The 15,362-nt window shown below is 42.0% G+C and overlaps 1 protein-coding gene across 1 annotated transcript; it reads right to left on the reverse strand.

Moving 5' to 3' along the window:
• Window positions 1-35: 35 nt before the first annotated feature.
• LOC127952505 (trinucleotide repeat-containing gene 6B protein-like) lies at window positions 36-14,605 on the reverse strand. Its single transcript, XM_052550996.1, has 20 exons — window positions 14,565-14,605; window positions 13,828-13,925; window positions 13,722-13,743; window positions 12,255-12,602; window positions 10,299-12,170; window positions 10,064-10,219; window positions 8,829-9,004; window positions 8,667-8,741; window positions 8,432-8,584; window positions 8,171-8,302; window positions 7,961-8,083; window positions 6,133-6,240; window positions 5,150-5,333; window positions 4,752-4,871; window positions 4,239-4,373; window positions 3,324-3,410; window positions 3,022-3,225; window positions 2,873-2,937; window positions 2,533-2,672; window positions 36-2,387 (listed from the first exon to the last, which is right to left on the reverse strand). Exons 2-20 carry the CDS (start codon window positions 13,900-13,902, stop codon window positions 1,976-1,978), a joined length of 4,587 nt encoding a protein of 1,528 aa, XP_052406956.1. The 5' UTR covers window positions 13,903-13,925; window positions 14,565-14,605; the 3' UTR covers window positions 36-1,975.
• Window positions 14,606-15,362: the final 757 nt, after the last annotated feature.

Consider the following 15,362-nt stretch of genomic DNA (forward strand, 5'->3'; position numbering starts at 1 on the left):
AAAAAAGGAAGAAAAAATATTCAGGGGTCTGATACTTCAGTGTTTATAACAGCTGCATGTCACTTTTATTTAAATAAACTCTTCACTTCTTTTTCTCTGTAAAAGCTCAAAAAACAAAACACTGAAAGGAGTGTTAAAGTCTTAATTTAAAACAAAAACAACAGCACAGACACATAAAAACACACACGTCTTTCAGCTGTTTGTAAACTCTGGACAGGCGGATAAGTTTGGCAGAAACGCCGTCACACGTTCATGTCTTAAAAATGCTTGTAGAATCATTATTGCAATTCAGCCGATACAAAAGGCTACATGAGTCCGCTTAAAAAACACAAGAGAAACACCAATAGCAGAAACCCGCTAATGCCAACATTTGTGAAACACAACCAGCAGTGTATAGTGCACAATTAACAATGTACAGCTGCACACAAACACAGGCCAAAACAGTAAAGTGCACACATACACACGTTACAGACGTCCGTCCGATCACTTGAAAGTCTTTAAAGATAACTTGTATACGCCTTAGCAAAAAACAACATACGAATCATATAAATGTAACAGCAAACCTGACGAACAGATCAAGAAGGGAACAGTGGAAGGTCTGAATGAGAGATCAGATGTGTTTAAGATACACCAATCCACAGGAACGCCGCGCTGGATAAGGAACGGAGCGACAGAAAAGCCGAAAAACACCATCTGCGTGAACCTCCCAAAACACAGGGAAGCAATTTCACTCCTGAATCCCAAAGTAGCAATGTAGCCTTCCAAACTTTAAACATTTTCTCTCCAAATTCTCATTACTTTAATGCAGAAAAATGACGTTATTTAAAATATAAAGTGTTTATCTATCATGATACTAGATTATTAAAATTAAGAGCTAATTGTATTGCAGTTATACAGGAAATATTACTGTTACGGTAATGAGAAATTGAACACTTTCCACACTACAATAATGAGAATGTGTGAGTAAATGTGCGCAGTCATCAATCATGATTTTAATTCTGGAGTGAAATAAAACTTAGATGGGTGTTTTATTTGTTTTGTTTTTGGCGAGTTTAACGCATCTACCTGCTTCAAATGTTCTTGCGCTATTAATGAAACCAATAAATCTGCTGTCGAAGCATCAATCGGTGTCTGCGTGTGCCAACGTAACATCAAATTGAAGTCAGTCATTCAAGTTGAGCAGTGTGTGTGTGTGTGCGCGCATGTGTGTGTTTAAGAAGGCCTTAAGGAACAGTCCCTGCATTCAAATACATGATAGCTTAACTCTGGCAATGATGAGAATGTCTGTAAGCAAATCCCTACGACGCTCACACTGCACCTGTGTGTGTTTAATATCTGACTGGACAGATACAAAAGCCCGTCAACACGTCCATTGTTTGAGTAGAAATGTAGCTCTCTGCATGTGAGTGTCTTAAAGCTGCTTAGTGTCACCAGAAACAACTGCAAAAACAATGAAAACATACAGAGGCCATGCATTATGCTTTGTTTTTGGTAACTTATTTTTTTACTAAAATAGACACATTTTCTCATGCCAATTCAATAATTTTTCATTATATTTGTTGTAATGCCTTTATATCGAAAATAATAAAACCTAGTACACACACACACACACACACACATTATCATACATATATATATGAGAATGAAAATGAGATATGACATACAGTAATGAGTACTAGCTGAGAACATGATTAACTGTCCTTAAAAATAATGTCAACGCGATTTTTTTAATGGCCCCAAAATAAATGTATGTCTATATATATATATATATATATATATATATATATATATATATATATATATATATATATATATATATAAAATTTGGGGTTAAAACAAATTTAATGTTCACGAAAACTAGACTGAAAAACTGTAACAATGCATGGGCTTCCACATGTTTGGAAACAATCATTATTTTTGCAGGTTGACACTTTATACGCCACGTACCAGCGACTCAAGAACTGACTGCTGTCAATCACAAACTGTCTGTCCCGCCTCCAAGCAGGTTGCCTGGCAACAACCCGGCTGTGGCATCCTCTAACTGAGGAGTGCCCCATAGGCTGCCACCGTGGTAACCGAGAGCCACGCCCCCCCAGACGCCTTTCCCCGCCCCCTCCCCTGCGTTGTTGCTCCATTGGCTGAGGAGGGCGAGTCCTGGGGCTTCCACCGCGGAGCCAGCCGTCACGTCCAGCCCCTGCCAGCCCACTGCCACGTCTCCATCCGCCCCGGTGCTCAAGGGCCGCTCGCCCTCTCGCGTGATGAGGTCAGAGCTGGGCGAGCCCTCGGGTGACCCCGCGACCCCTGCGGCCTGGGAATGTGTGAAGTAACGGGCGACGTCCTCCTCACTCATGAACTCGGCCACGATGGTAGTGTTTCCCAGAACACACCTGAACAGCAGACACAACACAGACAGAGTCATATTTACAATTTTTTGAAAATATTTTATAAAGTTCATGCATTCATGTCTATAGGTTATACATATCAAATCACATATATAATCAGTAAACAAGTGTTTGTGCCAGTGTGACTCACATATGCAGAGCGCTCTGGGCTTTGGCGGCTTCATGAGGGCTGCAGTAGCGGATCAGAGCACTACCCTGTGTCAGGCCGAGGTGAAAGGTCAGCAGAGGGCCGTGCTGCAGACAGATCGTCCTCAGGGTCGAGCCGTCGATCTGCACACAAACCACAAGAAATCACAAACATCTGATGCTTTGCTTTACTAAATACACTGACAAATACCGTATACCCCTTAAAACATGAGCATGATGGTGATACACATAAAAATAATAGAGAAATATTACTTTTTACAAGAGACTTCTTTTAAAAACATCAGGATCTTTGAACAGTAGTGTATGTGTGTGTTTGTGCACACCTGTGGCGTGAGGTTTCGCAGCAACAGCCATGATTTTCCTGCGGAAGCTCCTCCATCGCTCCACTCTGAAGATCACGAGACATGGAAAGGTTGATCTTCACAAACATCTGTTCCTATCATCTGAATGTGACCGTGTGTGTTTGCAGTACCTGTTTTGAAGGGTGACTCCACTGGGCTGGCTCCGCCCCCCCAAGTCCTGGGCATCCAAGGCCCCTCCCCCGACCACGGCTGCTTCTGACTGGGGAGACCCGGAGGGGGGCGGGGCAGGTGAGAAGGGTTCCGATTGGTCCGCCATGATTTGCCATGTCCAATGGGCTCCGGTGGCCAACTGGACTTCAGCTCGGAGTATTTAGCTGGAAACATGCGAAACGTTACCAACTGCCCTTGCAATTCAAATCACCTTAGTGCATTTTCACTGAAACCTTAATGAATATATTTAAGTCAGTGTTACCGGTGCTGTGTGCATTGAGGGGCGTTTCTGAGGCACTGTATGGCCAGGCACCAGGTGAAGGCATACAGGTGTTCAGAGAGTTTGACCCTGGTCACAGATAGACAGACTGTCAAACATGGTTACATTTTACAAGGTTGCATAGCAAAACCAATTTCAAAGGCCTCTGGAGAGAATAAAAAAAAAATTAAAAAAAATACTACATGGCTTCTATCCCCTAATTGGTGGTGAATGCTTTTTTTTTTTTATCAAGTAAAAACTCTTTTAGAGTAATTGTACAAATGTACACCTTCAGCTGGTGCTTCATGTTTCTTTTCTGTTAAATCTTTACTGATTTTTCTCAAGTAAATATCTGGATTGGAATGAAGTATCTCGGCTTTGCTTGATCCTCCAATCATTAGTCTCAAAACTGATCATCCAGGATCTTTTGAGGAACGTTTGTTTTCTTCATCTTTCAATCATCATTGCATTGAATTGCATTATATGCCTGGGTCATTTAAATCTCATCTTACTAGCATATTACTGGAGATATAGAGTGATGACTGATATTTATATTGTTTCATGTAAGTATCTGCTGAACTGTTATAAAGATCTCACTTATTTAAATTGCACGAGTTTCATCATATAAATATCATCACATATTGCATATTTTTGCTTCATTTGCATCTGAATGAAACAGAGCTGTTTTTCTCCCTCCATATTCTCACTATATCAGACTATACGAGCCATAAAAGCCTGATGTATTAAAAAAACACTGTCTAAAGGTTCAATAAATAAAACAAATGTTATTCTTCTAACTATCATTTCAAGCTTTGCGAGGTAAAATTGTATATAAAATACTTTACTTGTATTATTTAAAAACACCTCATGCGGTCATCACAGGTCTTTCTGTCTGAAGACGAGATGAGGTCTCAGTACCTGTGTTGTCTTGCAGCAGATGATGTTCGGTGTGACCGAGCACAGAGGATCCCATCAGTCCTGCAGGGCTCATGTAGGGGTCTGGCTCGGGCTCAGGGCTCTGGATGCCCTTCCATGGGACGCCCGGCTGAAACTCTGAGCGAGACAACACAAAATACATGTGAATGTCAAACACCTGCACACTGTGGGGCTGCTGATGTTGGGTGACTTTCATCAGATGCTGAGCTGGACTGAATGTGATGAGAGCGTTAAATCAATGACTCTTATGGGCTGCTGCAGTCATGGTACTGAAGGAGAGAAAGAGCGCTGTGCTCTAACCATTCGGCCACAACTTCCCAGACTTTGTGTATACACACATACGCGCGCACACACGCACACACGCACACACACACGCACACACGCACACACACACAGAACCAAGAAATCTGTTTTTGATCAGTAGTGTGGCTATGCCTACGAATCAAGACAATGTCATTAATTTCAAAACACTAATTAACAAGGTTTCAATGTTACCTGGAGGCCAGGTGGGGTTGGCAGGAGATGCATCGACTTTCCCACCTGCGCTTCTGTGCCAGCTGCCGCCCAACACATCATACTGAGAGAAGGAGGAGCCAGCGGCCTGCCTGACCGGCCCTGAACACACAAACAGAGACTTTAACACCTACCACAGGACCCTATGAAATCACCTTTTATTTTTCCTGAATTCTGGGCTTTCTTCTCTAATAATTAAATAGTAGTTACATTTTACAAATAAAAAAAATGTCTAATCAATTGAATAGACAATTTAACATCACAGTAATTCACAATTCACACAACTCCAGTCCATCAATTAACATCTTGTGAAGCCAAAAGCTGTGTGCTTGTAAGAAACAAATCCATGACTAAGATCGTTTTACTAAGAATAACCTCACCTGTGAAAGCAGCAGGGGCTTTGCTGTGCAGCTCAGATCCTCCCATGACTGGTCTGTGTGCATTCATGCCCAGCGCATGGAGATGTGCGTCTGGGTGTTTGGGGACATGTCCTCCTCCCATGGGTGGTGGTGAGAGTTTAGGACCCTGCTGCTGCTGCTGTAGGATCGCCATGATCCGCGCCAGCTACAAAGAAGAAGTTGTTTTACAGGACTAATCGCACGTTTATTAATAAATCATTTAAATTATAATAAACCTTTAATTGCCTACATTGCCTAATAAGCACCTAAGCACATAAGGCTTGCCACGGCACACCGGCAGAAGAAATGAATATGAATGTGTCAAGGAAAACAGCAAAGCTGCATTATTATTTAAATAATTAATTGACAAACTAGTGCTTTCTTGGTTTCTTTGAGATGAACTTGGCGACTCAGACTCGTCATTTCTGCAGCAGTGGATGTGCGTGTGTGAATGTTTCATATAAATTACAGAATTTGAGAATATTTGTTTTCCATTTAAATTGATAAATTGTAAAGTAAACATTTCACTCTCTATAGATATATTTTAAATGTCTGTGTAAGGCATGTGTACACAGAGTTATGGAGTTTCGTGCTCAAGTTCACAGAGAGCGAGACGGCAGAAAGCACATCACGTTTGCATTCATTATTTTACAAAAGCACAATGTTTTGTTGTTATTGTGAGTGCACACAAATAAACGTAGATTCTTTACAGTTTCGAATGGTGTATTACTCTTATCTTTATGACCAAAAATGAGGGAATATTTTAAGAGACCGTGACTGCACCGGCGCATCTGTCCTGGCTGCAGCGAGACCTCTTCTGGTTCACTAATGGTTAGTTGAATATAAGGGGGAAGCCCTATTTAAAAGCCTTAGAAATGTCTTTATTAAACTGATTGGTTATGCTTTCCAGGGTTGAGTCAGTAGGGGTCACTGTGGTGTTCATTGGTTGAGCGGTTCTGCTGTACCTGCTGCGGGTCGTGCTGTTGTCTCACAGGAGGAGGAAACTTCCTCTGATTCAGAAACTGCTGCTGCTGCTGTTGTTGTTGTTGTTGTTGCAATATGAGCTGACAGGCCTGAGGTAGAGAATATATAAAACATCAAAATAAAACTTTTTAAATGCCTTGTTATATTTGCTAAGGGCCAGATTTACTAACAGCTGGCACCAGCGCAAACCTTCTTTTGACTTTAAAATAATCAGTGCTGAAAAGACATGGACCATTATTTTTTAACCTGACCTTATCGAACTCAATTGTAGGAGTTTCCCTTTTAGACACAAAATTTATGGGAGAAGAGTATTAAAGGGTTAGTTTACCCCTAAATGAAAATTATTTATTTACTCACGCTCATGTCGTTCCAAACCCATTACACCTTTGTTCATCTTCGGAGCACAAATAAAGATATTTTTGATGAAATCGAAGAGCTCTCTGACCCTCCATAGACAGAAACTCAACTGAAATGTTCCCAGGTCCATAGTAAATACATCGGTAAAACAGTCCTTGTGACACCAGTGGCTCAATTTCAGTTACGATAAAACTTTTTTTTTGCACAAAGAAAACAAAAATAACTATTTACTCACCCATTCTTCTCCCCCGAGTTACGTCTTCCACCATTTTTGAGAGTATCACAATGCATTAGTGCTAGTTAGTGTACATTTGATACATCAATACAACGACGTATCATCGCAGAGATTTGATGATGCCAGCCCTGTATCTATATTTTGGCATGTGTGCAGCAGTAAACTGCAGTTAACATTTAGCAACAAGGAAATATCTGCAAGTATGTAACTTATTTATGTCAACCTGGCAACCATGTGCACACGCTCTCTCTCCACTGTGGATAAACGCACTTTTTTCTGAAAACACCAATTAACTTGCAGTTTGACGATCTCATCTACAATATTCTATTTTCAGAAAAGTTACATTTATCAAGTGTTTATTTACACGAGATCGAGAGATAGAGAGAGAGAGAGAGACTGTGTATTATATAAATTACCACCATCTGGCCGTGTTTCCCTATTAACTCTATTCACAGTGAAGCTGTGGCTTAAATTCCATTAGAAACAATGATGTTTCCAGCTCCTTGTTGAGAAAGATAATGTAGCGCATGAGCGATTAAATTTATAAAATCAAGGGCAGCACTAAAAAGTGTGTTGCTGAAAGTCTGTGCGTGCATGCAACATGGTTTGTTTGCGTGACTCAGCATGTGTACTTGATACAGTGAAAAAAGGTGCAATAGTTTGGAACTCTTCAAATTTTTGAAAAAAAAAAGTATTTTTGTAGAATCACAAAACTGAAATCGAGCCACTGATGTCACATAGACTGTTTTACAGATGTATTTACTCCTATTCTGGACCTGGGAACATTTCAGTTGCATAGCTGTCTGTGGAGGGTCAGATTTCATCAAAGATATCTTAATTTGGGTTCCGAAGATGACAAAGGTATAACGGGTTTGGAATGACTTGAGGGTGAGTAAGTAATGACATAGTTTTCATTTTGAGGTGAAATAACCCTTAGAAATTAATCATGCAACACAATTTACTAACATTTGATAAATCACTGGTATTTGCGCCATCATTTAATGCACAAAAAAAAGCATGTCTTAAAGCAAACATTAATTTGCACTGCTCTAGGTAGACTGCACTGGTCATTATGGAAATTATCTGGCTGTGTCTGTGTTTTTTATGTGCACATTGTTAGTAAATCCCTTGCAGAATTTCCCCCTCCGGTCGGTGGATTTATGGAATTGCGCTCTAATGCTACCTTGCCTTGTTTAGTAAATCAATGTGATACGTACTAGTTGAAACTGTTGCATGTGTGGATGAATGCCACTAAGCATGGCGAGGTGTTGGGGGGAAAGCTGTGGGGGAAACATGCCTCCACTAGGTGGTGCCATTGGCTTTAACATTGGCCCAGGAACCTGAAGAACGACAGAGGATCCATGATATGACTATGCACTAATAAACATCCATTTATCCCAGAGTTAAATCCAAGAACACAAACTGACCTGAGGAGGCAGGAACTGGTGAGGCACTTGTGCTCTTATCCCAGGAGAAGGGTTTAAGGGGTGCACACCAGCCTGGTGCATACCTCTCATTGGAGGTATCCCACCACCACCAAACATACCATGACCTCCAACCTTCAAAACAACAGCAAAGAGGAGCAACAGTTACTTAACCAGAGTAAAGAGTACTTAACCAGCATAAAATGGAAGATGCAACGGGATTCCATAAGGTAAAGCTGCTTAATAAGCTGAGTGTCTCAGTACCTTGTCCAGGTAAGGTCCGGTCTCCCCACATGGCATCTCTTTGGAAGGCTGTGAGCGGAAAGCTCCCCCAGTCCTGCCGCCTCTCCGCATCTCACCATCATTCATTCCTCTCCTGTCTTGCCTACTGTCGTGACCCATACTGGAGTCTTCATCCTGACACAAATATTGAGCATATTTCTACAGAGCTGCAGCAACACACAAGAGCAGACCAGCACAGTGGTAACAACTAGCTTACCGTAACGTTCATGTTGGAAAACTGCCGATTCACAGGAGACACCCATGAGTCCCCACTGTTTCCTTTAAGAGGGCTCTAAGAGACAAACCAAAGGTTACTTAGGAGCTGATCGTTTCCCCAAGTCATAAAGTCTTGGCGAGGTCAAAAAAGCCCCCAATATACCTTAGTGTTGAGTCTCCTGGCACCCTGGCCTTGGCCCCAGCCCCCAGAGTTGTATGTGTTGCTTTGAGATCCCCGACTGCCCCAAACACCAGTGCCACTGTCCTCATCCTCCCAGCTGGAGTGGCGCGATACATTGGAGCCTTCGTCACCCCACCCCTCTTGCATAGACTTTGAGCCTTAAGAGTAAATATAAAAGATCAGCTCAAGTGGCACACTCGAAGAGTTGGCATCCATAATCGTGATTATTTTGTCAGTTAATTAATTGTAAAAAGTCTTACACAGCATTAGGCCTATATTTTACTTTACTTCATTGCATCAAACGTTGCCATTAAAGTTTCTGTTCAACATTGTAACCAATCACAAGCTGCATTCCCATTACAGACGTATGCAAAACTTTTGCGGTATTTCATCAATGTCGATAAAACAAAATAAAAAACTATTGCAAAATGACGGCTTTTCTATTAACCAATGTTATGTGACTAAAGCGTAATTTTTTTTCTCTCGCGAGAAGTCAAGGTAGAGGATACTTGTAGGAGTATGATTAACGCAGCCACTGCATTAGCCATTACTGTTATCCAAAGGACACAGATGCGTGTATCTTTAGCAAAGCAGTATGGAAAGCCACTTCTGAGCCGCTTCTAAAACGTGCTGCAGTGCAGATGATATAAACACAATCATTGACTAGAGTGGCCATGTCGGATCCATAATGCACCGCAGACATGTGCAGGGTAAATAATCCAAGCATTAAAAACAAGGAAAGCACCTTACACTTGAGAACGGTCATGTATACAGAAGTTATAGTATATTAAAGGGTTAGTTCCCCCAAAAATTTATATTCTCTGATGTATATGCTCTCTGATCCTCCCATAGACAGCAAGGTTACTACTATAATAGTAAGCATTACATAATATGTTTTGTGTAAAGAAAACAAAAATAACGACTTTATTGCACATTTCGTCTCTACTGAATCACTTGCAGACACACGCTCATGACAGTGCCATGACGCTGACTCAGATCCAGCAAGATGACATTGAATACAAGTGCTGTGCCTTGTTTACACTCGGGCCCAATAGTGCCATACCCATCCCTTCTAGCCTTAACCATAAACAATGCATGGTGATTATGAACAAATTATGTGTTTTCATGAAAGGTTTCACATAATTCTCCATAGTTTTTCTCATTTGGTACAGCAGTCTTGGTAACCCTAGAGCATGTACAATTAGTTAGGCTCTTACCAGATTTAGTAGAATGGGAATGCGAGTTTCTCCATTCTCCTCCTTTGCCTTGTTCACTGGACTCACCCCAACCATCAAACGATTTCCCCCAGGTAGATGCATCGCTGTCCACAGAAGGATCGGGGGGACCACTGCTCCGTGCCCATGTTGCAGGAGCTGCAATGTGTGTTAATGAATATGATGTTTCTGGTTTGAAACCGTTTAACTAATTTAATATGCACTGCTGCCTGCTTACCAGACTTTTTAGATAGAGCTCCAGCCTGTCTTCCAGACGACTGATTTTGGTCTTGTGAGCTGTTGGTCTTCTTATCCCACAGATTGACGTTCCTGCTGTTGTAACATGACGGATCGCCCCATGCAGCTGTGCCATCGTCAATTTCCGTTATCCGTCTGATGGACTGTGGCGAGGGTTCCTCCCACCCACTTGGCTCTTCAACTGAAGGCACCTGAGGAATGGGCCCACAGGTCCAGCCAGACCCTTTACTTTGATCATTGGTGTCTCCTGGACGACCCTGTTCCTGCAAGTCCTTTGGATATCCCGGCATTTGCTGCTGTGGTTTTTGATTTTGGGTTTTAAGAGCTGGTTGTTTGTTTGGTATCTGTGATGGAAGAAGCTTCTCGCCCCATCCCTGTTGTGTTTTGACACTGCTGCCTCCCCAGCCACCACTCCGCTGTCCCGACTCTTCTGGGCTGCCCCATGACCCTTCATCCTGATTCTTGCAGTCACGGCCTCTTTCTTCATTCCAGCCTCCACCCTCAGGTAATGGAGTCCACTCACTTCCACCACCTTGGTTCCACCCCATTTCCTCCTTCTTGCAAGTATCATCAACCTCCTGGTCTTCTCCCCAACCACTCCCTTTGCAACCAATCCCAATGCTCTTGTCTCCATGCCCGGGCCATCCTTGAGCTCCACCCACCTGGCCAACCTCCTGCTTCTGCATTTTGGAGCTGGATAGATCCCGAGAGTCCTGCCAGCCCTCCTTACTGCGGTCGGTGTGCGCTTCTCCACCCCAGCCAACATTCCCACTGTCTGCCTCAAAATCCCAGGCGACACTCTGCTTGATCTGAGTCTTTCCCCATCCTGTGTTGCACAGCACTTTAGGATCCAGGTTAGTGTGATTGATGATGCTCTGTAAGGCTTCTTCTGGTTGGAGGGTCTGACTTCTGGAGGGGCTTTGGACCAGATTTGAGGCATGCATCCCATCCTCATTGCTTTCTCTGCCAGTCGATTTTTCCTCAGACCCATCCGAATCACCAAATGCTTTCTGATTGTCATCTCTCGAATCCACGCTGTTTGCAAACTTTGAAGAGTCCTGTAAACTATCTGTGCTTACTTCAGAGATCCCTCTAACATACTCTTTTGATGCTCCAACTGCTAAGTCTGAGGTCCATCCTGTAGCTGCCTGGTTGTTTGAACCTACCGTGTCTCCGCCCCACACTCCCTTAGAGATGCCAGTGCCTTCACTTGAACTTCCACCTACTGCATCAATTCTCTTCCCAACAGGGTCTTCTTCTGTATCCCATAATACAGAACTGGAGACTCCAACATCTCCACCACGATTTGGTCCAGCCTGAAGCTCCAACCAATCCCCTGTAATGCGCTCTTCGTTCTTGCAGAGTGTCTGGTACATTGCACTGGCAGGACTCAAGGGTGTATGAGTAGATTCCTCAGAAGTAGTGTGGTTTGCTCCGTTAGGGTCATCAGGGTTGGAATTTGGTTTTAGACATTGAGTGTCCTCCTGGTTTCCAGAAAGCATTGAAACCTTGTAATTGAACTGCTGATTGACTCCTTTAATGGATTCTTTATTCTCAGACTGAGAAGATGCACCTCCTTCCAAAGTGGCTTCTGCATATTCAAAGAGTTGAGAAGAACTGTCCATTCTTTGGACATCAGACTCATCCATCTTTGACCTGGCCGAATGTGGGGTCTGATCGCTAGTCCATGAGTCTTCGGGTGTAGGCCATTTCTCTACATCAGAACTGTCCTTGTCCATTCCCTGAGTGGAGGGTTGACGTCCTGAGCTCAACCCCCATGTGTAATTTGCATAAGTGGGAGCGGCAGAGGCGTCTGACGATAAGTGCAGAGATACAGAATCTACTGTTGGATCTGGAAGAGGAAAATTCATGCCATTAGAAAAGAATAAAAGCCACCCAATAAAACTGTGTCCAATATCTTTTTTAATTCACCCACCTGAGGAATCAGCTTGCTCCTGCAGGGGAATTTGGGGCACAGGGTCCCCTCCGCTTCCACCCCCCAGCAGCATGCAGGACAATGGTGGCTGGCCCCTTTTCAGTAGCACTTTTGGTTCCTGTTGGTTGTGGAAGCGCGGGGGCACCTCACGGGGCATGTAGCGCTGGGACACCACGGAGGAGGGCTGTCCGTTGGCCACAGCGGTCCACTTTGCATTGTTCCCTCCCTCAGGGGGGTCCGGCAAACCCCCGACAATAGGACAGGGAGAGGTTTTTTCGGTGGGACCCAGTCGAGATGAAGCACAGGTAAGGGGAAAAATGGATGCGGCAGACAGAGATGAGCCCGATTCTGACAAGAGGACAGCGGTTGAAAAGAAATGCAGTTAATTATACATAGCAACGGACAGCATTTCTTAAAATTACTTCTACATTCTGGCAGAAAACTTCACTCATGTTTGTAAATCCACGGATAATTTTTTTGTTTCAAACATTGAACTAACATATTAGAAAGTAAGAAAAGAGATTCAAACTAATGATGCACCAAACTATTGGCAACCAAAAATATTCAGGTAAAACATAATAGAAAAAGAATAAACAGTTTTATTTGAGTTTATTTGTGCCTGAAGTGTGAATCCTCATAAGGGAAAACAACTAACGATTCCTAACACTGTGGTACTCCGGATGCAAGCGTCATGGTGCACGGAAAGGTTAAGGAGGGATGATTTGGGAAGAGATTCATTCAGAACGAATCTGATGCTTGGTTAGGAAGTTAGACGCGAACAGGACATATGCTAACATAGCCTTGCTGCACTGAAAATGTCAGTATGTGGGAGTAAGAGAAGAGCAGACATATGGATAAATTTGACGACGCAAGAGAGAACTCAATTCGGTCCAGTTTTCTGAGCGCAGACACAGATGCATACAAACTCTGAATTGTCTGTTTTGACGAGTATTCATATTTACTGAATGTAAACAGTAGGGAGAATATGCATCAGTGCATTTAGTTTTACAGGGACAGCAGCCTAATTTAGTTGCTATTGTCCAAATCATTGATGTTAATCAGGCAACAAAAGAAAGACAGAAATACACGCACTGCTCGTGACTGAAAAACTTTAGTAGCCATTAAGATTACTCTAAATTTATTTATAGAAATAAATATGTCTGCTTGAAAGAATTTAACAGAAAACGATGTGAATGACGCTCTGTAGCATGGAAGGATTTTCTGTCTGCTAAATCTGGGTCTGAAGTTTCTCGCTCTGCTCAGCGTGCAGCATCATGTGTCTAAACATTACAATTTATTTCACAATATAAGTTACTATAATATATTTTTATTTATAAAATCAGTGCAGGCTTGGAAAAACTTCAAAAACATTATAAAATCATACTGACCATGAAACCTTTGAATGATAGTGTACATGTGTGACTATTTCACAACTGAGCATACAGAAGTTAATTATAAAATACCAACCTTTAGTGCTGTCTTCAGTTCCCTGCAATAAAAAAAATAATGATAATTCCTCATTATATGATTGTACATTCATATACAGCTAATGTATGTTTTTTTGAGTATGTACAGTGTTAAATCCAGTAAAAGCATAGGCCACCTCCTGATGACTGCGGTCTCCTGTGGTACAGTGACTGTCTTCCATGAACTGCGGCTCCCTTCCTGTTCCTATGACATGACACACATCACATTGCACATCTGTGGTCAATTATATGACACATATTCATGCCAATAAAGTCCAATAAATTGCTCTATTTACACCAGCCCAGTCAAGAAACAATAAAGATTTGATTCTATAATGTTTCTGTGTTAATGATTACAAACTTTCTTACACAGACACTCTGCACAGCATTACACTGTACAATGTACTTCATAGACCAATGCACTACCTGAAATGAACTATGAATCACTGTTGATATGTGCCATAAAGTGGTTTTTATTAATCTGTCTGCTTAAACTCACCAAGCTAACGTGCTAATTATGGCGCATTTACGGACAAACATTAAAACGTACAGGAAAATATGCTTTAATAGCACTCAAAGTAAATAGTATAGAGTTACTTGTATCATTTCAACCCACGTTAGTTTATGTAAGGCTTCTATACATTCAATTATTCAGTGGATTTCGATGCTAAGCGGATCAAGAGATCAAAACTAAATTCAGTACCGACAGATACGCTCGCAACATAACACAGACCACTTCCAAACATTAATCTAACATGTTATTCCACATGTATATATGCGTATGTTGCTGCTAGTGTGATATATGTTGAGTGAGTTTGCAAATGTTTGGGTTTGTTTTGCTCACCTCGGTCAATCCGGCCTGCAGCTGCGCACTGACGCCGCGCCGATCAACATCCGGGTATCAGCTCACATAAACACAAACACATAAACACACACATCTCCCACCGACCGCTAAACAAGAGTTATAATAAATACTGACTCTTTTAAAATTATTAACATGTTCCTTAAAGATGTAAGCATGTCACAGACGGCTGTCATACATAAATATAATCATAAATATTTGATCATGTAATGTGGACGCTTCTGAGGGACCAGCAGAGGGCGCTGTGATTTCCGCTCTAACGTCTACGTAGTATGCACTAAAGTATGTGCTTCATTCGTAAAAAAACAAAATCTAACAAATGCTGTTCTTCTGAACTCTATATTCGTCAAAGTATCTTGAAAAATGCATCACAGTAATTTAGACCAACAAATGTAACACTTTAAATATGTTTATCTGTTGGACTGGGTCTGAGTTTCCTCTTCAGAGGAAGTCTTCAGTGTCATCAGATGAGTCTTCTTCATATAAGAGAGCTGGATTTACACCCACAGCTCCAGACTGACCCTGTGGCACATTAGCATATTTATAGATATTTACAGATATTTCAGACTTTGAATCAAGACTAAGAATGGCCTCATCTTCCTCATCATTGCAGCATCTCTACAAACATTTCAGCCGTTAATCTAGAATGACTGGGATCAGACACATTAACACTCTGGATAAAGAGTGTTATACTGATTATATATTGTCACTGTCAGACAGAAACCTTCTCCAAAACCAATACTTTTCAGAAACACTGACAGATATAAATGGTGACCGATA

This window comes from Carassius gibelio, chromosome B3 (assembly GCF_023724105.1).
Source record: "Carassius gibelio isolate Cgi1373 ecotype wild population from Czech Republic chromosome B3, carGib1.2-hapl.c, whole genome shotgun sequence".
NCBI classification, from domain to species: Eukaryota; Metazoa; Chordata; class Actinopteri; order Cypriniformes; family Cyprinidae; genus Carassius; species Carassius gibelio.

Excerpts from the sequence above, each read along its gene's own strand:
- LOC127952505 (XM_052550996.1), bottom strand. The coding sequence starts at position 13,902 with ATGGAAGACAGTCACTGTACCACAGGAGACCGCAGTCATCAGGAGGTG. Across the intron at positions 8,742-8,828 it reads CCAGGAGACTCAACACTAAG|AGCCCTCTTAAAGGAAACAG; the intron begins GTATATTGGGGG and ends TTTGTCTCTTAG. Across the intron at positions 2,938-3,021 it reads GGAGTCACCCTTCAAAACAG|AGTGGAGCGATGGAGGAGCT; the intron begins GTACTGCAAACA and ends CGTGATCTTCAG.